This window comes from Ascaphus truei, unplaced genomic scaffold, assembly GCF_040206685.1.
Source record: "Ascaphus truei isolate aAscTru1 unplaced genomic scaffold, aAscTru1.hap1 HAP1_SCAFFOLD_3000, whole genome shotgun sequence".
Taxonomy (NCBI): Eukaryota; Metazoa; Chordata; class Amphibia; order Anura; family Ascaphidae; genus Ascaphus; species Ascaphus truei.
This window is the reverse complement of record NW_027455964.1, coordinates 1,795-24,922: the sequence shown is the minus strand read 5'-3', so window position 1 is coordinate 24,922 and position 23,128 is coordinate 1,795. Positions and strand designations below refer to the sequence as shown.

At 49.1% G+C, this 23,128-nt stretch overlaps 1 protein-coding gene across 2 annotated transcripts; it reads left to right on the top strand.

Annotated features, from left to right (window-relative positions):
- Positions 1 to 1,562: 1,562 nt before the first annotated feature.
- Positions 1,563 to 22,270, top strand: LOC142483140 (serine/threonine-protein phosphatase 6 regulatory ankyrin repeat subunit C-like). 2 transcript variants are annotated; one of them, XM_075583201.1, is made up of 16 exons: positions 1,563 to 2,305; positions 3,446 to 3,524; positions 5,697 to 5,767; positions 6,992 to 7,192; positions 13,099 to 13,186; positions 13,940 to 14,082; positions 15,484 to 15,696; positions 16,801 to 16,879; positions 16,969 to 17,083; positions 17,974 to 18,056; positions 18,134 to 18,251; positions 18,815 to 18,883; positions 19,124 to 19,264; positions 20,177 to 20,254; positions 21,281 to 21,392; positions 21,709 to 22,270. In XM_075583201.1, the coding sequence occupies exons 1-16, from the start codon at positions 2,138 to 2,140 to the stop codon at positions 21,820 to 21,822; spliced, it is 1,872 nt and encodes a 623-aa protein (XP_075439316.1). In that variant the 5' UTR covers positions 1,563 to 2,137; the 3' UTR covers positions 21,823 to 22,270. The 2 variants fall into 2 exon arrangements, with proteins under 2 accessions (XP_075439316.1, XP_075439317.1); XM_075583202.1 differs by lacking the exons at positions 17,974 to 18,056; positions 18,134 to 18,251; positions 18,815 to 18,883; ... (2 more) ...; positions 21,281 to 21,392; positions 21,709 to 22,270 and having other exon boundaries at positions 1,573 to 2,305; positions 16,969 to 17,087.
- Positions 22,271 to 23,128: the final 858 nt, after the last annotated feature.

Here is a 23,128-nt window from a genome sequence, read left to right as displayed (position 1 = left end):
TCCCTCGCTCCCATTGGATGTGAGCGGTCACGTGACCGCTCCTCCGCTTCCCCGAGCGGCAAATTTTAAACTTGCCTGTTTCGGCAAATTTTCTGAGCCTCCGCACGCATGCGGAAGCGGCTGCTAAAGCCGTGCTGATGACAGATGCAGGGGGTGAGTGCATCTGCTCAGCACGGCTCAGCAATGCTCATCCCACTTTGTCCCAGGCCTTAGGCAAATCATTTTATCCTGTCTCTGGCACCAGCCAACGCTTAGATTGTGATCTGTATGGGACAGGGACTCCTTGTGCCTCTATTATGCTATGTGCAGCGCTGCATACATTGTTGGAGCTATGGATACAATTATTGTACTTGTGAGTACTTTTCTTGTGCTGGCACCTAGAACACAGTCTGTAATTTGTGCTATTGCAAGTAAAAGGTGTGGGGTTACACAGAGTTGGTAATACCATGCCGCTGATTCCTGTGCTGCTATTTCTGCCAGGAAAATGTAAAATTGCTGGTCCTTGCAAACTAGCAAAAATCTGATTTCTTGCTCGGAAAGATACTTGTGAGGTTGCTCTTTATCATGCAGCTAGTATTTTTCCTTTAACACATACAAGGAATTACCTGTCCTTGATTTTGAAGCGTTGGAATGAGGTACACTTTTCAATAAATCATTTGTTATATATTTCGTTATTGTGACATGCTGCTGCCCCCCATTTCCCCCTTGTGTTTGTGGCTTGTATTTGGGGACTAGATAGAGCAGTGGTTCCCAACTCCAGTGTTCAAGAACTCCAAACAGGTCGGGTTAAGGATACCCCTGCTTCAGCACAGATGGCTCAGTCCAGGGCCGTTGGTGACTGTTATTTGTGCTGACGCAGAGAAATCATTTAAAACCTGACTGAGGGAGAGTTTGAGATCTACAGTTGGGAACCACAGAGTGCTCATCCAAATAATGATTTATAGACGTTATTTACATTGTATCTGGTGGAGTTGAAGGCCTTTCTAATCCCAGCCATGTATTCTATAGTGAAAATATCCAGTAGTGTTTCACTTGTGGACCGCTACATATTGAGCCGTGATCCTGGAATAATGAAACTAGTGTAGTATTGATTCGTTTATTTCTGGTGAAAATACACAAATATAATTTTGTGCATTTAACCGCTTCTGTCATTCTGCTGTTTTTTTTTTGTAGCTTGGTTTTGAGCTTGTTTACGCTTTTAAGAGATTGTGTGGAGTGTGGAAAATACACTACCTCTCACGTTGTGGTGTTTTTTTTTTTTTATTTTAATTTTTTTATTTCAAGCCAAACGCTTCAGAGATCATCATTGAGGTCAGACTAAGGTGTGTGTGTGTGGCTGGCCCTATAAAGAAACATGTTTAATTACAGGTATCAAATCTTGTGGGGGTGTAATGTGGTAGTATTTGTGATACTTGGGTATGCAAGGTTAGAGAACAGGTTTTGGCCAGATAAGGAACCGTTGCAAGTGAGGGGAAAATAAGGATGTATTTGTGTAACCATATCACTAATATGTCCACAAGTGTGGAAAGCAGTGTATTTGCCTTGTCCCTTATTTTAGCTTATTTGCGTTTCTCCATCATGTTTGAAACGTCTGGGTTCTAGTGTTGTGGTATCTTCCTTTGTGCCAATTATCTCGCAGGTCAGGTGCACGCGCTTTTAAAGCCTATTTAGACATTAAAAAGTGACACAAACCCTTCACCGGGCAGTAAATAAAAAGACCACTTGAGGGTACATTTGCATGAGACAGGTCTGCAGCCCTGTCTTTCTGTCTTTCCTTGTTTATCGCTTGGATTACAATGCTTCCACTGCAGCCAGGCTTTCTGGGTAATGACATGCAAATGAGCACAGTGTCACTCTCTTTACTTATTCATTTTAACATGGCCCCCCACCCCCCATGCCTGCCATATCCACTGATTTTTCAGCACATTTTTAAAGCCTTTTTAAAAAAAATAACTGCATGAAAGTTGGTCATGTTGGAGGGATTTCTGTGAGGAACACACTGATTTTGGTACCAAATAAAGTTTGATCAGCTGAGCTAAATTTCTAAGTCAAGAGACCGGATCTTATTTACTGTGATGTGACAGAGAATACAACACTTAACGCCTGTTTTAAGAGCACTTTAATATCTCCGTGGCACATGGTGGGGTATTTCCTGATGGGTCTTGGTTTCAGTAGCTGGTTACCTGATGCCAAGTTTCTCTCTCCACTTCTCCCTCACCAGCCTCCACTGGTCCAAGCAATATTCAACCGCAACGTAGAGGAAGTACAGTCATCGTTGAACCAGAAGGAAAATGTCAACGTGTTGGTGAGTCTTGCCCTATCGCATGGGTTTTGCCCTACCTCAGTTTGGGTTTTCTGCTAATATCCATAGTCAGAGCTGGGGCTAAAATGGAGCGGAGAGACGGTTCTGTGTGTTAATGCCTTCACATTTGTAGGGCCAAGCACTGCAGTTTGTTCCCTTCAGCACAGATGTATCAACTACGGAAGTACCGGGAGTTCAATTAGGCTCCCGCAAGCTTTTCCTGTTCAGATATGTTTGAAGGACCATCATACATACTGGGATTATTAATCTATTAATAAATGCACATTGCATATTTATCAAACCTAATGGACCACTATCTGAAAGCAGCATGTCGGTCAATCTTAAGATTCGAGGCGACCAATTCAGGGATTTGAGGAACCCCACCCAAATCATGGGAACTGCCAGTTGTTTGAGATCCATTTAAAACCCGTTTTAGAAAGGCACAGCACTTCCTCTTTTCAGATAGGCAGCCATGTTGGGTGTCCTGGAAGCGGAATCTTAGCCGATCGATCACAAGAGAACGGATCGATCGGCATCTTGGATAATTACATTGTCTGTCTTAATGGATAGGAACTTCTACAGTTTATTAAAACAAAAAAATGGCAAAGCCAATGCTCCGTTTTAAGAGAATAGCTGTTATATGCATCATCCTAGTGAAGGGAGGGAAGCTCTTGCAAATCACAGTATGGGGAGAAGGACCCGTAATAACATTTATCTGTGTATATCAAGCTTGTTTAAATAAGAGCCACACACACTAACAAGTCTATTTTATGGACCGTCCTTTCTGAAGTTCAGATTCACAACAGTGCTCACTCCTCAGGGTGTACACATAATTGACTCATGTAATTGTTTTCTTTCTAATAGTCGGGTCAGTCATGGTGAGACCAGAATGACTCCCATCATTTAGTGCTCTATGTTGCGTATAGAGGTTGTGGTAGACTTGGAATAACGTTGATACTTCTACTGTGTGTGTGTAAATGCCAATTTTATATATACCGTGGCTCTCTGATTTTAAGTTCTGTCACACTAGCACCAAAGGGAAAATTGATGCACGTGGCTGTAGATAAACATTGCACGTCCTGATTTGTTAAAAAATGTTTTTTTTAAATAATAATCAATGGTTTCCCTTTCCTCCCTTAACAGGACCAAGAGAGACGCTCTCCCCTGCATGCTGCTGCCTACATAGGAGACATCCCAGTTATTGAACTATTAATACAGTCCGGTAAAGACTTAGGATGTTGCCCTTGTTACTACTTTGTATGCCTGAGGAGGTGGGTTAGGAGGCACCGGGCATTGCAGGGGGATATAAGATTACCAGGGGGAGGATTCCTTGAATCTGCAGCATGTGAAAGCCTCTGTCACAGAGCTTCCATAAGCCCACACTACTCTCTGCAGTCTGCCATACAGCAGCAGAAGGGTGGCTCTCTGCCTGCCTGTCTGTGTGGCTCCCTGCCTGTCTGTGTGGCTCTCTGCCTGCCTGTCTGTGTGGCTCTCTGCCTGCCTGTCTGTGTGGCTCTCTGCCTGCCTGTCTGTGTGGCTCTCTGCCTGCCTGTCTGTGTGGCTCTCTGCCTGCCTGTCTGTGTGGCTCTCTGCCTGCCTGTCTGTGTGGCTCTCTGCCTGCCTGTCTGTGTGGCTCTCTGCCTGCCTGTCTGTGTGGCTCTCTGCCTGCCTGTCTGTGTGGCTCTCTGCCTGCCTGTCTGTGTGGCTCTCTGCCTGCCTGTCTGTGTGGCTCTCTGCCTGCCTGCCTGTCTGTGTGGCTCTCTGCCTGCCTGCCTGTCTGTGTGGCTCTCTGCCTGCCTGCCTGCCTGTCTGTGTGGCTCTCTGCCTGCCTGCCTGTCTGTGTGGCTCTCTGCCTGCCTGTCTGTGTGGCTCTCTGCCTGCCTGCCTGTCTGTGTGGCTCTCTGCCTGCCTGCCTGTCTGTGTGGCTCTCTGCCTGCCTGCCTGTCTGTGTGGCTCTCTGCCTGCCTGCTTGTCTGTGTGGCTCTCTGCCTGCCTGTCTGTGTGGCTCTCTGCCTGCCTGTCTGTGTGGCTCTCTGCCTGCCTGCCTGTCTGTGTGGCTCTCTGCCTGCCTGCCTGTCTGTGTGGCTCTCTGCCTGCCTGCCTGTCTGTGTGGCTCTCTGCCTGCCTGCCTGTGTGGCTCTCTGCCTGCCTGCCTGCGTGGCTCTCTGCCTGCCTGCCTGTCTGTGTGGCTCTCTGCCTGCCTGCCTGTCTGTGTGGCTCTCTGCCTGCCTGCCTGTCTGTGTGGCTCTCTGCCTGCCTGCCTGCCTGCCTGTCTGTGTGGCTCTCTGCCTGCCTGTGTGGCTCTCTGCCTGCCTGCCTGCCTGTCTGTGTGGCTCTCTGCCTGCCTGCCTGTCTGTCTGTGTGGCTCTCTGCCTGCCTGCCTGTCTGTCTGTGTGGCTCTCTGCCTGCCTGTCTGTCTGTGTGGCTCTCTGCCTGCCTGTCTGTCTGTGTGGCTCTCTGCCTGCCTGCCTGTCTGTGTGGCTCTCTGCCTGCCTGTCTGTGTGGCTCTCTGCCTGCCTGCCTGTCTGTGTGGCTCTCTGCCTGCCTGCGTGGCTCTCTGCCTGCCTGCGTGGCTCTCTGCCTGCCTGTCTGCGTGGCTGCCTGCGTGGCTCTCTGCCTGTCTGCGTGGCTCTCTGCGTTCCCAAACTTAATCTCGCTGTGTGTGTGGTGGGATGGGTAAGTTTAAGCTAAGAGAAGGACCCACATACCTCCAAACAATTGTGAATTTTAAATCTTGAAAGCTCAACCCGAACCCACAGTATTATATATTGGTATATTTAATTGTGCTCCTGGGAAAGGGGCCTCAAATATACAACCGTACACATTTGGTAGGCTTCAACTTCCTCTAGTGTGCACAGACGTCTCCAGAAATCTAGTCTGGATGTGTCCTGGCTCTACGCTGCTTAAGGCCTCGGATATAGTGGGAGCGCCTGTCAGCCGAGCGATCTGTGGCCTGAGAGCCACAGCAACGGGGAGGCGTGGCAGGGACGTCACGAGACTCGTTCGCCCTCATTGGCTGAACCGCTCACGTGACCCGGCAGTCGCGCGATAAAAACAAAGTCTCTTGTCTGCTGAAAACGCTGCTGCGCCGTCACGCTTCATTGTGTGCTCTATGGCCAGGCTCATAGAGGTGCGGCCTGTTCGCCCGGTCGCACACACTATGGACGTGGCCTTAAACTGCGTCCCATACCTCCCGACTCATTGAATCAATACTTAGCCAGGTCCTAAACATCACTCTTGTGACACAAGGCAAAAATGCCTTTTTTTAATAGTAAATATCTCTTGCATTCAAAGAAAACAATATTTTTGGCGTAGCATATTAATGTTTCCATTTCTGTAACTTGGTATGTGTCGCGGGTATATTCTAAGTGATTTGTTCCTTTTATTTCTTTAGGTGCTAATGTAAACGCAAAAGATTCGGTCTGGCTTACTCCCTTACACCGGGCTGTGGCAGCACGCAACGAGGTAATTTACCTTCTAATCTGCTCGTCTCTCCCTTCTGCTGCACGTCCCGGGACGATAGACACCAGTCTGAGAGCTTCATGTAGTTAACCCCATGGCTGCCAGAGGGAGAAAGTGGGATAGAGGTTGAGTAACACTTGATTGCCCACAAATCCCCATTGTGGCCCCCATGAGAAAGAAAGTGTTCACTCCACTCCTCACTCCCCCACACACTTGTTTTTTTGTATGAAACAAGCAGGGATTGCGCTTGTGAAAGCATGTTTTTCAAACGGCACAGAATATAAGGGAGTTTGGGCTAGGTCACTTGAGTATCTGCGCTCACACAACCGCCCCCTCCCTCCCTCCTTCTCTAAAACACCATTTTACACTCATCCCAGTTTAGTGGCCGAGTGCATTTTTTTAAACTGTGGTTATGCTCCTTTACAAGACCCTATTTAATAAGGAGCTCTAACATTAAACACCTAGTGACCTGCATAGGTCAATGCAAAAAGAATCATTGTTAAAGACGCAATCCATCCTAACATATTCTACATTTACCGGATTGGAACTCTGCCGGTCCTCCAGTACCGACCCGCACCAATTTCCGCTCCAGGAACTCACCTGGTTCCATCATTTATGTGCCTTTTCAAATAAGTTTTTGTAGAGCGGAATTCTCCCATTGTGCAGAACTTCTCACGGTAGGTATGTTTTACTGTAGGATTCTCCATTTGCAGCTGTAAGCGGGTTGCACTGCGCACTGCGTGCTGCTTATATTACACTGTAAAGTAAAGAGGTTCTCCCATTCTGTGGAACTTTTCTCACTGTAGATATGGTGAAGTTTCCGGTATTCCTTAAGGGGATTTAAATGGCCATCCAATAGGAAGACACAACTGATGTTGCAGCTTCCTATTGTGTTGATATTTGGCTGCCATTTTGTTCCCTTTTTTAAATTATTATACAAAAGTAGGGACTAAGAGCCTACGGCTAATATCACCATTAAGGGACACATTCTGACACCGCTTTTCAACTGTAATGATGTCTGCAACAGTGCAGGTCTGTTTGGGAATATTCAAAATGCAAATATCTACACTGAACATAATTGAATCAATTTGTTCGTGTCATCTGGCACTTCCTATTCCTTTGCTGTGCCACGCAGTTATGGGGGTCAGATTTAAACTTCTATGATGGAAACTGGGCCTGATGACCAAAGATCGTGCTAACTGATACCTCCTTGTCCAAACAATGCAGAGGGCAGTCTTACTCCTGGTGAAGAACTCTGCCGATGTCAATGCCCGGGACAAGTACTGGCAAACTCCCCTGCACGTCGCTGCTGCCAACAGAGCAACCAAATGTGCAGAGATGTTAATCCCTCTGCTGAACAGTGTCAACCTGGGGGACCGCACGGGGCGCACAGCCCTTCATCATGCTGTGCACAGTGGCAACTTGGAGGTATATCGTAATCGTGTCTCTGTAAGCTTGTCACTGTAAAGTGACGCCGACACGTGTGACCTGCTGCTCATTATATATATCGCTTTCTCCTCAATATAATATCTGTACAAAGTCACATCTGCAAGTCAGTGGCGGAAGGGTTCAGTCACTCTCTACTACTGCAGCGTTGCACAATGATTTAGAAAGCAGAAAATGACTAATAATGCATCACTGTCCTGGATACACTAGGGTAGCATTGCCACAGACACAGAAAGCAAATCCAGCCCATCCATCAAGCCGCTTCCTTAGCCTGTGGGTGAAGGAACGCAATTTGTACCCATATATATATAATTTAAATTATAGGCTAAAGCAGTAAAATTCTGGGCATTATTGAAAACCCTGCTTTCTGATTGGCTAAAATTCCGGGCATTATTGAAAACCCTGCTTTCTGATTGGTTAAAATTCCGGACATTAGGCAATCCGTAATGCCTGGAATTTAAGCAGCTTGCAATGTGTAGTTTTCAATGTGTTTATTTCCAGCCAATCAGCTTTCAGAACAGCTGAGACAGGGCAGGGGATTGGTCAGGACGTATCAGCCACGGGTTGACACTTCCCCCTCCCGAGCTGACAGATTTTCTGAGCAGATTCAGTTGAATTGGGGGGGGGGAGAGTCTGCAAAGTTTAGTAAGTGGCTGCATTTTTGTGTGTGTGTGTGCGTGTGTGTGGAGCGCGTGTGTGTGTGGAGCGCGTGTGTGTGTGTGGACGGAGAGCGCGCACGTGTGTGTGTGGAGCGCGTGTGTGTGGACGGCAAGCGCGCGTGTGTGTGTGTGGAGCGCGTGTGTGTGGAGCATAGAGCTGGTGTGTGTGTGTGGAGCATAGAGCTGGTGTGTGTGTGGCGCGTAGAGCTGGTGTGTGTGGAGCGCGTGTGTGTGGAGCGCGTGTGTGTGGAGCGCGTGTGTGTGGAGCGCGTGTGTGTGGAGCGCGTGTGTGTGGAGCGCGTGTGTGTGGAGCGCGTGTGTGTGGAGCGCGTGTGTGGGGAGCGCGTGTGTGGGGAGCGCGTGTGTGGGGAGCGCGTGTGTGGAGAGCGCGTGTGTGGAGAGCGCGTGTGTGGAGAGCGCGTGTGTGGAGAGCGCGTGTGTGGAGAGCGCGTGTGTGGAGAGCGCGTGTGTGGAGAGCGCGTGTGTGGAGAGCGCGTGTGTGGAGAGCGCGTGTGTGGAGAGCGCGTGTGTGGAGAGCGCGTGTGTGGAGAGCGCGTGTGTGGAGAGCGCGTGTGTGGAGAGCGCGTGTGTGGAGAGCGCGTGTGTGGAGAGCGCGTGTGTGGAGAGCGCGTGTGTGGAGAGCGCGTGTGTGGAGAGCGCGTGTGTGGAGAGCGCGTGTGTGGAGAGCGCGTGTGTGGAGAGCGCGTGTGTGGAGAGCGCGTGTGTGGAGAGCGCGTGTGTGGAGAGCGCGTGTGTGGAGAGCGCGTGTGTGGAGAGCGCGTGTGCGTGTGGAGCGTGCGCGTGTGCGTGTGGAGCGTGCGCGTGTGCGTGTGGAGCGCGCGCGTGTGCGTGTGGAGCGTGTGCGTGTGGAGCGCGCGCGTGTGGAGCGCGCGTGTGCGTGTGTGGCGTAGAGCTGGTGTGTGTGTGGCTGTGTGTGTGTGTGGAGCGTAGAGCTGGTGTGTGTGTGGCTGTGTGTGTGTGTGGAGCGTAGAGCTGGTGTGTGTGTGGCTGTGTGTGTGTGTGGAGCGTAGAGCTGGTGTGTGTGTCTGTGTGTGTGTGTGGAGCGTAGAGCTGGTGTGTGTGGCTGTGTGTGTGTGTGGAGCGTAGAGCTGGTGTGTGTGTGTGTGTGTGTGTGTGTGTGTGTGTGTGTGTGTGTGTGTGGAGCGTAGAGCTGGTGTGTGTGTGTGTGTGTGTGTGTGTGTGTGTGTGTGTGTGTGTGTGTGTGGAGCGTAGAGCTGGTGTGTGTGTGGCTGTGTGTGTGTGTGGAGCGTAGAGCTGGTGTGTGTGTGTGTGTGTGGCTGTGTGTGTGTGTGTGTGTGTGGAGCGTAGAGCTGGTGTGTGTGTGTGGCTGTGTGTGTGTGTGGAGCGTAGAGCTGGTGTGTGTGTGTGTGTGTGTGGAGCGTAGAGCTGGTGTGTGTGTGTGTGTGTGTGTGGAGCGTAGAGCTGGTGTGTGTGTGGCTGTGTGTGTGGAGCGTAGAGCTGCTGTGTGTGTGTGGAGCGTAGAGCTGCTGTGTGTGTGTGGAGCGTAGAGCTGCTGTGTGTGTGTGGAGCGTAGAGCTGCTGTGTGTGTGTGTGGAGCGTAGAGCTGCTGTGTGTGTGTGTGGAGCGTAGAGCTGCTGTGTGTGTGTGTGGAGCGTAGAGCTGCTGTGTGTGTGTGTGGAGCGTAGAGCTGCTGTGTGTGTGTGGAGCGTAGAGCTGCTGTGTGTGTGTGGAGCGTAGAGCTGCTGTGTGTGGCTGTGTGTGTGTGGAGCGTAGAGCTGCTGTGTGTGTGTGGAGCGTAGAGCTGGTGTGTGTGGCTGTGTGTGTGTGGAGCGTAGAGCCTCTGTGTGTGGCTGTGTGTGTGTGGTGCGTAGAGCCGCTGTGTGTGGCTGTGTGTGTGTGGAGCGTAGAGCCGCTGTGTGTGGCTGTGTGTGTGTGGAGCGTAGAGCCGCTGTGTGTGTGTGGAGCGTAGAGCCGCTGTGTGTGGCTGTGTGTGTGTGGAGCGTAGAGCCGCTGTGTGTGGCTGTGTGTGTGTGGAGCGTAGAGCCGCTGTGTGTGTGTGGAGCGTAGAGCCGCTGTGTGTGTGGAGCGTAGAGCTGCTGTGTGTGTGTGGAGCGTAGAGCTGCTGTGTGTGGCTGTGTGTGTGTGGAGCGTAGAGCTGCTGTGTGTGGCTGTGTGTGTGGAGCGTAGAGCTGCTGTGTGTGGCTGTGTGTGTGTGGAGCGTAGAGCTGCTGTGTGTGTGGAGCGTAGAGCTGCTGTGTGTGGCTGTGTGTGTGTGGAGCGTAGAGCTGCTGTGTGTGTGTGGAGCGTAGAGCTGGTGTGTGTGGCTGTGTGTGTGTGGAGCGTAGAGCTGGTGTGTGTGGCTGTGTGTGTGGAGCGTAGAGCTGGTGTGTGTGGCTGTGTGTGTGGAGCGTAGAGCTGCTGGCTGTGGCTGTGTGTGTGGAGCGTAGAGCTGGTGTGTGTGGCTGTGGCTCTGTGTGTGGAGCGTAGAGCTGGTGTGTGTGGCTGTGTGGAGCGTAGAGCTGGTGTGTGTGTGTGTGGCTGGTTGTGTGTGTTTGTGTGTGTGTGGCTGGTTGTGTGTGTGTGTGTGTGTGTGGCTGGTTGTGTGTGTGTGTGGCTGGTTGTGTGTGTGTGTGGCTGGGTGTGTGTGTGTGTGGCTGGTTGTGTGTGGCTGGTTGTGTGTGTGTGTGTGGCTGGTTGTGTGTGTGGCTGGTTGTGTGTGTGGCTGGTTGTGTGTGTGTGGCTGGTTGTGTGTGTGTGGCTGGTTGTGTGTGTGTGTGTGTGTGTGTGTGTGTGTGTGTGTGTGTGGCTGGTTGTGTGTGTGTGTGTGTGTGTGTGTGGCTGGTTGTGTGTGTGTGTGGGGCTGGTTGTGTGTGTGTGTGTGTGGCTGGCTGGTTGTGTGGCTGGTTGTGTGTGTGGCTGGCTGGTTGTGTGTGTGTGGCTGGTTGTGTGTGTGTGTGTGTGTGTGTGTGTGTGTGGCTGGTTGTGTGTGTGTGTGGCTGGTTGTGTGTGTGGCTGGTTGTGTGTGTGTGTGGCTGGTTGTGTGTGTGTGTGGCTGGGTGTGTGTGTGGCTGGGTGTGTGTGTGGCTGGGTGTGTGTGTGGCTGGGTGTGTGTGTGGCTGGGTGTGTGTGTGTGTGTGTGTGGCTGGTTGTGTGTGTGTGTGTGGCTGGTTGTGTGTGTGTGTGGCGTGTGTGTGTGTGGAGCGCGCGTGTGTGGAGCGCGCGTGTGTGGAGCGCGCGTGTGTGGAGCGCGCGTGTGTGGAGCGCGCGTGTGTGGAGCGCGCGTGTGTGGAGCGCGCGTGTGTGGAGCGCGCGTGTGTGGAGCGCGCGTGTGTGGAGCGCGCGTGTGTGGAGCGCGCGTGTGTGGAGCGCGCGTGTGTGGAGCGCGCGTGTGTGGAGCGCGCGTGTGTGGAGCGCGCGTGTGTGGAGCGCGCGTGTGTGGAGCGCGCGTGTGTGGAGCGCGGCAGCAGTGTGTGGATATAGATATCTGCAGTTTAAGAGTATATAGAGGTGGTTTCATGTATTTACCATTTTATTTAAAAAAAAAATAGATAACTATTTAAAAGTGTCTATTTATGAAAAAAGTCTACATTTAGCCTATAATAGTAATAATCCCTGAAGAACAGGGCATAATTGGCCAGTAATGCCCAGTTCTTCGGGGATTATTACTTAATTATATTGAGCAGTGGTGTTCTGAAGCCTGAACTAGCTCCTTCCTGTGGGTGGCTGATGTGGCTGGTGTGTGTGTGTGGCTGGTTGTGTGTGTGTGTGGCTGGTTGTGTGTGTGTGTTTGTGTGTGGCTGGTTGTGTGTGTGGCTGGTTGTGTGTGTGTGTGTGGCTGGTTGTGTGTGTGTGTGTGTGTGGCTGGTTGTGTGTGTGTGTGGCTGGTTGTGTGTGTGTGGATGGTTGTGTGTGTGTGTGGCTGGTGTGTGTGGCTGGTGTGTGTGGCTGGTTGTGTGTGTGTGTGTGTGTGTGTGTGTGTGGCTGGTTGTGTGTGTGTGTGTGTGGCTGGTTGTGTGTGTGTGTGTGTGGCTGGTTGTGTGTGTGTGTGTGTGGCTGGTTGTGTGTGTGTGTGTGTGTGTGTGGCTGGTTGTGTGTGTGGCTGGTTGTGTGTGTGTGTGTGTGTGTGTGTGGCTGGTTGTGTGTGTGTGTGTGGCTGGTTGTGTGTGTGTGTGTGGCTGGTTGTGTGTGTGTGTGTGTGTGTGTGGCTGGTTGTGTGTGTGTGTGTGTGGCTGGTTGGTTGTGTGTGTGTGGCTGGTTGGTTGTGTGTGTGTGTGTGTGTGTGTGGCTGGTTGTGTGTGTGTGTGTGGCTGGTTGTGTGTGTGTGTGTGTGTGTGTGTGTGTGTGTGTGTGGCTGGTTGTGTGTGTGTGTGTGTGGCTGGTTGGTTGTGTGTGTGTGGCTGGTTGGTTGTGTGTGTGTGTGTGTGTGTGGCTGGTGGTGTGTGTGTGTGTGTGGCTGGTTGTGTGTGTGTGTGTGTGTGTGTGGCTGGTTGTGTGTGTGTGTGTGTGTGGCTGGTTGTGTGTGTGGCTGGTTGTGTGTGTGTGTGTGTGTGTGTGTGTGTGGCTGGTTGTGTGTGTGGCTGGTTGTGTGTGTGGTTGGTTGTGTGTGTGTGTGGCTGGTTGTGTGTGTGTGTGGCTGGTTGTGTGTGTGTGTGTGTGGCGTGTGTGTGGCGTGTGTGTGGAGCGCGCGTGTGTGTGTGTGTGGAGCGCGCGTGTGTGGAGCGCGCGTGTGTGGAGCGCGCGTGTGTGGAGCGCGCGTGTGTGGAGCGCGCGTGTGTGGAGCGCGCGTGTGTGGAGCGCGGCAGCAGTGTGTGGAGCGCGGCAGCAGTGTGTGGATATAGATATCTGCAGTTTAAGAGTATATAGAGGTGGTTTCATGTATTTACCATTTTATTTAAAAAAAAAATAGATAACTATTTAAAAGTGTCTATTTATGAAAAAAGTCTACATTTAGCCTATAATAGTAATAATCCCTGAAGAACAGGGCATAATTGGCCAGTAATGCCCAGTTCTTCGGGGATTATTACTTAATTATATTGAGCAGTGGTGTTCTGAAGCCTGAACTAGCTCCTTCCTCATAACACACACACACACACACACACACACACACACACACACACACACACACACACACACACACACACACACACACACACACACACACACACACACACACACACACACACACACACACACACACACACACTTTGGTCTCATGTGTTGGGTTGTTTTGTTTTTTCCCCTTTTTAGATGGTGATCTTGCTCTTGAACAAGGGGGCCAACCTGAGCATATGTGACAAGAAGGAGCGGCAGCCTATTCACTGGGCAGCTTTCCTGGGTAAGAGCCAACACCGTTCTCTTGTGAATTTTAAAGGTATACTGATCGACAGCCCATTGTCATTACCTTCTGGAAGATCGTCATAGTGTTTAGCAATGATGTGTATATTCCTCCCAGGGGCATTGAGTTTGACGTTAAAGTCCCATCTGTATACCTTCTTGAGGTTGTAGGATAGAGGAATTGACAGAGAGATTCTATCATCCAGGACAATGCTAACTGTGTTTCTTGGGTTGGTGTGGGGGTTCTGGTTGGCAGCTATATGCTGCATGCAATCATTAACGTTGTATACTGGGGGGCAAGTCACAAGTTCAGTGTTTCGGTAACTCAATTATGGTCAACAGATTGGTGATCCAGTAGAGTGGTTCAAGACTGAAAGGGTGCAGAGTGTGATGGCATGAGGAACACGTTATGCTTTTTGTTTTATATGTATATACTTGCTTTGTACTGATCACTGGTGCTTACATCTGCTATAGAACAGTTCTTATACAAATCTAAAGACGCTATTAGTTTTATTTATTTATTTTTTATTTTTTTAAACGTGGTTATCTTTTTTTTGTTTTTTTAAGTTTGTAATGTGGTAGAAATTACTATTTAATCCAATCTGTGTATACTTGATTGGTTTGTGCTATGCAGTGCAATACCCAGAATATGATGGCAACAATTGTTTGAGTTCCTACAGCACAAGCTCCATTGTTGGTGTGCGCATTCTTTCCTGTGAAATGTTCCACCCTCACATGAGCTCTTCTCTTCCAGGTCACCTGGAGGTGCTGAAGCTGCTGATCGCTCGGGGAGCTGACGCCATGTCAAAGGACAAGAAGGGTTACACACCGCTCCATGCAGCGGCCGCTAGTGGGCAGATTGATGTGGTGAAGCATTTGCTGAGGCTCGGCGTGGAGGTGGGGAACTTTTTTATTTTTCCTTTTTTTGTATTTCTATGTTGTGGTGCTTTTAGCAGGTAGCTGATCAATGCTGTCATACTGAGGCTACAAGATCATATGGTTAGGATTAATGGCTACGATTACTTTAATGTCTATGGTGGTACTATAGTATTATTAATCTTCCACTAAATTAGTGGGCAACGGCAGGCCCGAGGGCTGCATCTGGTGCTCAGGGGCTTCACCTGCAGCCCCTAACCACTTGCCACCCCAGCAGTCTGCTCTCCCTCTCTTCCCCGGTGCAGAGGGAGTGGAGATGTTACTGGTGGGGATTGCAGCTTCTCCCCACTCCCTGTACTGCTGAATGACCGTGCTAATCACCAATTGCCAGTGTAAGGAGAGGAATGGGACAGGATTAATCATTGTGCCGGCATTAAGAAGCGGAGAGTGGGAGGGAGGAGAGCTCATACCCACGGGTGTAAGGCACATTCTGCCTGTGCACTATGTATGTAATGGGTAACCCTTTTAAATGTTAAATGAATGCACATGTGGCCCTTCAGGTTTATTATGTTGCCTACCACTTTACTACATGGTGGCTATCCCTATTTTTCACACTGTCACATTTTGCATTGTAATACAGTTAAAGTAGTTTTTGCTTTAGAGGCATATGTACCCTTTTTTGAGGATATTTGTTTTAGGATAAAATATAAAGTTAGTTTTACACTTGTTTTGTTTAATATTGCAATAATAGCTGGGTTAAGGATTTCCGATCGACCTTTTTGGCACGTTAGTTTTTCTTGTTGAGGCTTGCTGTGTATGAAATAAGTAACCCTAGCTTTTGTATTTTGTCTTGTTTCCGAGGCTTGTGAGGTGGGTTTGGAATGACCTGGATTTAGAGCTGCTGTGCCCCCACAAAAATGATTCCTCTTAATTTTTGTTTGTTTTAAAGCGAGCACAGTGAAACCCTTTAAAACAAAGTAAAAAAATAATCTTGGTAATCTGCTTTAAAGCTACATTGCTTCTACATAACATTTTCTTTATAAAGGCCAAAAACCATATTGATGTCCACATTGAAACCCCTGTTCTACCGCCACCAGCGGGCACAAAGCTACCTCCCTGCATTCTTATCTGGTGCTTCTCTGATACTGATTTGACATTCCGTGTTGGGCTAATTTCTTTAGACATAAACACCAATTTGAACCTTGGTGAGCAGGATACAGAACCTAGGGTGGTTGATACACCCCATATTGTACAGCCTAATGAAGTTTTAAAGAGATGTGAAATTTGCCTGGTGTTACTTGCCCATGGAAGGGAGATGGCAAACACGTGTCATTTGATTATATATATATATATATACACACACATATACACATATATACACACACATATATATACCCAATCTGATTTTCTTTACCATGTCAGATTGATGAGCCCAACACCTTTGGGAACACTGCCCTGCACATCGCCTGTTACATGGGTCAGGACGCTGTGGCCAATGAACTGGTCAACTACGGCTCCAATGTCAACCAGCCCAACGAGAAGGGCTTCACCCCACTGCACTTTGCTGCCGTCTCCACCAATGGGGCTCTCTGCCTGGAGCTACTCGTCAACAATGGGGCTGACGTCAACTTCCAGGTACTTTTTTATATATTTTTGGGCGTTCGACCATGTTGCACAAACGGACTTATTTTATATTATGCCCACACTGTGCAGTATATTAATGATTAGTGCTGCTTGAGATGGCAGGTTGCACAATGTGGAACCACAACTTGACGTAGCAATGTACTGTGATGAGGCGTGCACTTCATCTCCTCACTCTCCTGCAGTAGCATTGCTAGAGGTTGGTGCTGCATTAACTAGCAGTGTGTCATCTTGTGTAATACTAGTGCATGCCATGTATTACACTTTGAAGTTAAGTGCCTTCAAGCATCCTCTCTTGTAAAGACACAAACCTGTTTCTGCTCTCTCCCTGCGTGAAGCACTTGCACAAGGCTCTGTGCCAGTCCTCTTAAGGCAAGGTCATTGGCACATTTTAGTCTGGTCATACCCACTTTATATAGTGCTGGTAGCTGCAAGGCAAACGACCTCTGCTGCAAAATAATTTTATTCCAAACAATGCCAACGAGTACAGTGGGATCCGGTCTGAACATGTTTCCTACACGTGTGCATACATAATTCTATAGACATGGTGAGACCTGTGGTGTCTGAGTGACTGACGTTTTGGCCACGGACATGTTGTAAAGATCTTTGCGCACATATCACCTTGATCGTGTGGTGGTACTATGGCGGTACAGAACACCATTACTACTTCCCTTATTTATTTATTATCTACACCTATCTCTGTATATCAAACTCACGCTAAATTTATACTATAAGACCAGCTTTCAAGCACTCTACTCTCCCTCAGGTCAGCAGAACTAGACTAATGTCCAAAGGCTATTGCCACCATAATTAATACACTGTAGATGGTTTTTTTGTTGTTTTTTAATATGGTGCTACTTTTTTTTTTCTTTTTTTCCCCCTCTGCTTTTTAGCCACATCAGTCAATACATTCCTCTTAATTTTTCTTTTCACTCTCGTAGCTTTTGTCAATTATTACTGCAAAAGGAGCCGTTTAAAGCACTTGATGCACTACTGATTGTGTGCTTTATATGTATGCTCATCAGCTGAGATGTGCTGAAATCTTCTAGGGACTGTAATGAGGATCCTTTTCTTTACTCTTGTCATTCACCTCTGCAGAGTAAAGAAGGGAAGAGCCCTTTGCATATGGCAGCCATCCATGGAAGGTTTACCCGCTCCCAGATTCTGATACAGAATGGTATGTGCCTGCTACTGCTCCCCTGGCTCTGTAAATTCAGGTACAGATTGACATGGCTTTTTCCTTCACCGTCTGGTTTTTGTCTACAGGTGGTGAAATTGACTGCGCTGATAAATACGGCAATACCCCTTTGCATGTCGCTGCTAGATACGGGCATGAGCTGCTAATTAGTACGTTGATGACAAATGGTGCTGATACTGCCAGGTGAGTCTGCAATGAAGAGTGAGATTCAATACATTGCGGTTGATGTCTCTCACTCCTGCAGCTATTGCTGACTGCTGCAAAATAATCCTTTTAATGTACTTGATATATATGGAAAGGCTAGAGCGTACCAGACCTCCTAAGATGGATAAATACACGAGCTAAATAAAATGAATTGCGTGTATTGAACCTAATTAAAGTATTGTAAAGTAGGGCCGTCTTGGCGCAGGCGTTCTGTTTGCTGGATATGCTCATTATTGCTGCACACATCATTAAAGTGCCAGTCCAATTTTTGCTCTTTTTTTTTTTACATTGGTTGGAAGTAGTGGGTCTCCTGAGCTTAACCCCATTCATTTCAGCTCCAGGGACCCCCTGCTTCGCTAGATCCTTACCTCTGTAGGGGGTGTCAGTAGCTGCTCCGGGTCGCTAGCTGGGTTCATATAATGGTGGTTTTTCCAGACACGCGTGCCCTGCGGGCCAATAGGAAGCTGTGATGTCATGCGGTGCGCCTTCCTATTGGCCCACATGATGCGGGGAGCTTTAAGCTTTGCCTAAAGACCGGCACCCTCCACGGAGGTAACTGTCTCGGAAGCAGCGGGTCCCCGGAGTTGACATTAATGGTGGTCAGCTCCGGAGCCCCACTGCTTGAAACCTATGTGGGGGGCAGGGGGGCAGCCACTTGGATTGCTCTGTTTTAAAAGCCGAGACGGAGCTTTTTCCCTTCCGTCGATGTCAAAGGCTTATCTGACAGCGGTGTTGTACACACAGGGCCTGAAATAAAGTTTGGCTAGACGTCTATAATTTATCTGATCCTTTATGGTTTCTCTGTGATGAGGAATAGTATATTATGCCGTGATGCGCACATGAGTTTCACGTGTATCTCTCTCTCCCAGGCGTGGAGTTCACGGCATGTTTCCCCTGCACTTAGCTGTTCTCTTCGGGTTTTCCGACTGTTGCCGTAAGCTACTTTCCTCAGGTAAGTGAGCGTCTCCCAGTGGCCTCTGCAGTAGGCGCTTTGTCATCTATCCCTGTAACACTCTGGATCTATTTCAGGTCAGTTGTACAGCATCGTGTCCTCGCTGAGCAATGAACATGTGCTGTCCGCGGGCTTTGATATCAACACGCCTGACAACCTCGGGAGGACCTGCCTCCACGCTGCTGCTTCAGGAGGGTGCGTCCCATACTTCATGGGGGTGGAGCGTTAATGAGGATGTTTATTACTGCTCTGGGAAATGATTGCCTTTCAGAGAGGGAACTACTTTAAAGATGTACTCTTGAAAGCAGTTTTTCTTTTCAGGCTTCTAAAACTCAATCCTTGGCAACAATGTGCTGCTTTCTCGCAAGCGCCCTTTGTCTCAGAGTCCCTCCACATCTTGCTGTAAATATCAATATTCTGGGTGTGGACATGCAGTTAAACAACTTCAGCGTATCACTTGTTAGCTTCTTGATTTGGCCTTGGCTTCCTAATTAGCTTGTTCAGAAAGTCCGCTCCCAAAATGTGTATATCTGTATTTTCAATTCCTGTTTTTCTAGAGCTGAAAAACTAAAGTGCTATGTAACTATGTTGCATATCCTCTGAAATACACCATTTTGTAACCAGGGCAAACGTGGCATTATCGTACATTTTCCTGCTTTACAAGGAACCGTATTTATTACTGCGTTCTCAATATGTAGGTACCATTGTCTTTTATGTCGCCACGCTATATCTCTCCCTCTCCTTGTATTGCGTTACAGAAATGTTGAATGTCTTAACTTGCTGTCGAGCAGTGGTGCCGATTTGAGGAGGCGGGATAAGTTTGGAAGGTGAGCTTACAATGCTCCTCTCCCAGCATATGAAAGCATCTACTCTAGAATGGCCTTGATTTTACGTTTTTTGCTTGTTTGATACGCCTGGTTCAGGTTTGTAATGTGCTTTACGACAGCTCAATGTTAAAAGGTCTCTCCTACGCGATTAGAAATGTAAACGCCTTTACATGAAGCTGCTGAGAGCCGTATTATTGGGGGGGCGAGGTAGGCTGACGGTGTCTTTTCTAAATGCTATAGGACTCCCCTGCACTATGCTGCCGCCAATGGCAGCTACCAGTGCACCGTGACTCTGGTCACCGCTGGAGCCAGTATTAACGAAACCGACTGTAAAGGCTGCACCCCCTTACACTATGCTGCTGCTTCAGATACGTACAGGAGGTGAGTAACTACCAAGAGGTCAGATGTCCATCACACACCAGCCTTTCTCTGGTCCCTATTACTCCCCTGCTAGTGAGCTTTGAGTAGTATGGTCTTCAGTGCCAAGTATGTGAGAGCTGTCGCATTCATGCAGTAGGTCAGCCAGCTTTGTGCCACCAACCAGCTGGACTGTGTCCATGGTGCGCATATGCGTGTGCGGCGTCACGCTTGTAGCTGGAGCACGGACACACGGCCTGTAGAATTGAGTGACGGAGGGCGTTCCCGTAACGTGAGCGCTTCGTCCTCATTGGCTGAACCACGTGCGTGGCAAAATGAAATGTATTTGATTCGTGGCGCGATCTGTGGATGCGCGCTCATTGCCCTGCAGCATTTTGATTGCGCGGTCGCAATAACATGGGCGCGGCCTTAAGTAGTGATGCGAGATGAGTGGGTTTCTTGTTTTTTTATTATTAGCAATTTGCTTGACCCTTCTGTTTAGTGGGAGCGTTGTCCTGGCCTTTTATTAACATAGAAAAAGTATTCATGTGAAAATCTAAGTTGTACTCCTGTGAAATGAGAGCTTTTTATTTTAAGAAATGAGGAGCAGCTCTGTTGTAATGTGACTACGTTTTTGAATTGGTCAAACACCGTTTTGATCTTGCGGACCTCGGGCAATGTACTTCACACACGCCAACATTACATTGTTATTCTACGGGGCAGGGACTCGTGTGCCTGCAAGAAATTCTATGTACAGTGCAGTGTACATGGCCAGTTGATTATTTGTGTGTGTGTGTTGTAATATCTGTGGCTAGCTGTCTTTGCAGCACCAAGTTCATGTAAAATAATGGGATTTAATGCAGATTAGTGTTCTGTAATTGTTATATTGGGTGTCGCTGCACATTTCCCACCTCCATGCTTTTCTTGTCTCTTCAGAGCGGACACACACTCGGGAACGAGCCAGGAGCCGGAAGAGGAGCTGCTGAAAGCCTCGCACCAGAAGGAAGCCTTCTTGTGAGTCATTTTAAAGCATCCTATTTTTCCACCCCAAAATAATCCTATATCTACCAGTTCAAACCACAGCACCATACATCTAGGCTGTATTTACAGCTTTCACCAATGGTGTTTTACTGTCACGTGGCCCAAAAACATTTTAGTTTTGCAGTAAAAGCCTTCAGTACTCATTTCAGGAAATATAGATGCACAGAAATGCTTTGGGTGACCACCGCTATGGTTTTCTTAAACTGTTTTTTTAACTTGGTAAAAGACTGCTGCAACGGTTACAAAAGCAGTCTCATTTATCTAAAAATCGCATAACCGCTCATTGTTTTTACTTCAAACCATCTAATTATCAAAGTCTATCGTATCCGTTTCTTGGTGCTGTGTAGCCTGGTGTAACCTGGGGTGCTGCACTCCAGTTCATACCCCCCACCCCCAACAGGTCAGGCTTTCAGGATATCCGGGATTCGGCACAGGTGGCTCAATCAATCCCTGCTTCAATTAGTCTCAGTCTTGGACTGCGCCTCTGAGTCACCTGTGCTGAAGCAGATATCCTGTAAACCTGACCTGATGGGGGGGGGGGGGGTACTTGAGCACTGGAGTGCAGCACCCCTGGTCTAACCATTCCCAAGTTTAAAACGGTGTCGCTAGCGGTGACCCGACTGTGGGAAAGAAAGTTGCACAATCCTAGAAATGTTTAACAAATGATGGTATCTAGCCTGAAAGGTACATTTTACTTCTCTCTAAATAGTATTTAAAACCACAGAAACGCACATTGTTTTGAGTCGGCTGCACTCAAAGGGCTGGGGCTACCGCGATATTTCACCCACCGGCTGCAACATTGGCTACGTCTGTCTACAAATGTAACCCCCGCTGTTGCTCCCGCTGACATGTTGCAGCAGGGCCTACACCATGCACCAGAGGGAGGAGCAGCCATTGTTTGTCAGCCGGCCTGGTCTACGCTGCGGAGTGCAGTTGACATAGCACGTTGTTCGAGACCAAACTTGTTTTGTGATCTACATGATGTGTTCTTACTTTCAGCTGTTTGGAATTCTTGCTGGATAACGGTGCCGACCCCTCGCTTCGTGATAAACAGGGATACGCTGCTGTACACTATGCAGCCGCATATGGCAACAGGCAGAACCTGGAGCTAGTAAGTGCACAGAATATTTACTAAACCAGTAAATGGGCTCAACGCTCTCTAATCCTTTCCTCGACTGTGGCACCATTACCACGCTTTAGTCCTCCCAACATTAACAAGGGATGCAGCAAATGTATGTACATTTCCTCTAATCCTTTTGCAGGCAGCATAGCTTATTGTTTGTAAAGAATGATGGTGTCAGTCTACGGTCTGTAAGCAAAGTTTCTCCTGTTTGCGTGGGTTGTCCCAAACATCATTATAAGCCCTGCACACATTTGCAATGTTTTGTCTGGACTTTTGGGAACATGCTGACAGATTTCTCTTTCAGCTCCTGGAGATGTCTTTTAATTGCCTGGAGGATGTGGAAAGCACTGTACCAGTTAGCCCCTTGCACTTAGCTGTAAGTAACATTAACCAAGAGCCATTGGTAAATGGGTGTTGAGGTCCCTAGATATTTTTGAGACGTGGATTACATGGTGGTCGTGTGCCAGATGCCTGATCCGACCAGCGCACAGTTAGCTTGGTCAGGGGCATGAAGTAATTTCACTCCTAGCATAGATGTTATGATTCTTTTTGAACTCTTTGAATGCCGAAGAAACATTTAAATGCATTTTGGATCTTGTATAGTCCCTGCAGACTATCGCATTATCCAGCTCTCATTGCGAAGTTGGTGGCCATGGGTGTTTCTTGCCACTCTTTGCTGCAATGTCCGCTCACGATTCGGTTTCATGATTCTTTTTCTCAGAAAGCGGGGCTCGTGAAGTTAAAGCAAACCCCCTCTCCCCTCCCCCCTATATAAGGCAGGCAAATTCCTCACCTTTGTCCTTAACTCCTCCACCCCTTTACCTCTTGGGCCTCGATTTTATACTTGCTCCGACTGTGCGCGACCTCGTCACGCAAGCACGGATCCTGTGCTGGAGGCGACTGGGAGGCGTGGCCATGACGTCACGTGAGTGGTTCGTCCTCATTAGCTGAACTGCTCACGTCACGCGGCCGTCGCGCGGCAATAGTAATTTCAGATGCTTGCTCAAAATGTGCGCGTCCGGTCGCGCGCACTATGTGCGTGCTCACTTGAAAACATGAATTTTTTTTGGCGGTGCGTCACAATTAATTGCTGCCTTAACCGCTTTCTCCTCTGACCTCTTAGCTCTTTCACGGCCAGACAGCAGTGAAGATTGTTGCAAATCCCTCCTGTAACAAAAGGGTTAATACCTTAATTTCCAAACCCTTTCCATGTCTGCACTTCAACTTTTTTTCACCTTCACTACTCCCGTCGCTCCCGCCCACCCCTCATCCCGTCGCTCCCGCCCACCCCTCATCCCGTCGCTCCCGCCCACCCCTCATCCCGTCGCTCCCGCCCACCCCTCATCCCGTCGCTCCCTCCCACCCCTCATCCCGTCGCTCCCTCCCACCCCTCATCCCGTCGCTCCCTCCCACCCCTCATCCCGTCGCTCCCTCCCACCCCTCATCCCGCCCCTCATCCCGTCGCTCCCTCCCGCCCCTCATCCCGTCGCTCCCTCCCGCCCCTCATCCCGTCGCTCCCTCCCGCCCCTCATCCCGTCGCTCCCTCCCGCCCCTCATCCCGTCGCTCCCTCCCGCCCCTCATCCCGTCGCTCCCTCCCGCCCCTCATCCCGTCGCTCCCTCCCGTCGCTCCCTCCCGCCCCTCATCCCGTCGCTCCCTCCCGCCCCTCATCCCGTCGCTCCCTCCCGCCCCTCATCCCGTCGCTCCCTCCCGCCCCTCATCCCG

Coding starts and splice junctions, on each gene's coding strand:
- LOC142483140 (XM_075583201.1), top strand. CDS start 2,138: ATGGTGGGGTATTTCCTGATGGGTCTTGGTTTCAGTAGCTGGTTACCT. Junction 2,306..3,445: donor AGGAAAATGTCAACGTGTTG/GTGAGTCTTGCC, acceptor CTCCCTTAACAG/GACCAAGAGAGACGCTCTCC. Junction 18,252..18,814: donor CACGCTGCTGCTTCAGGAGG/GTGCGTCCCATA, acceptor ATTGCGTTACAG/AAATGTTGAATGTCTTAACT.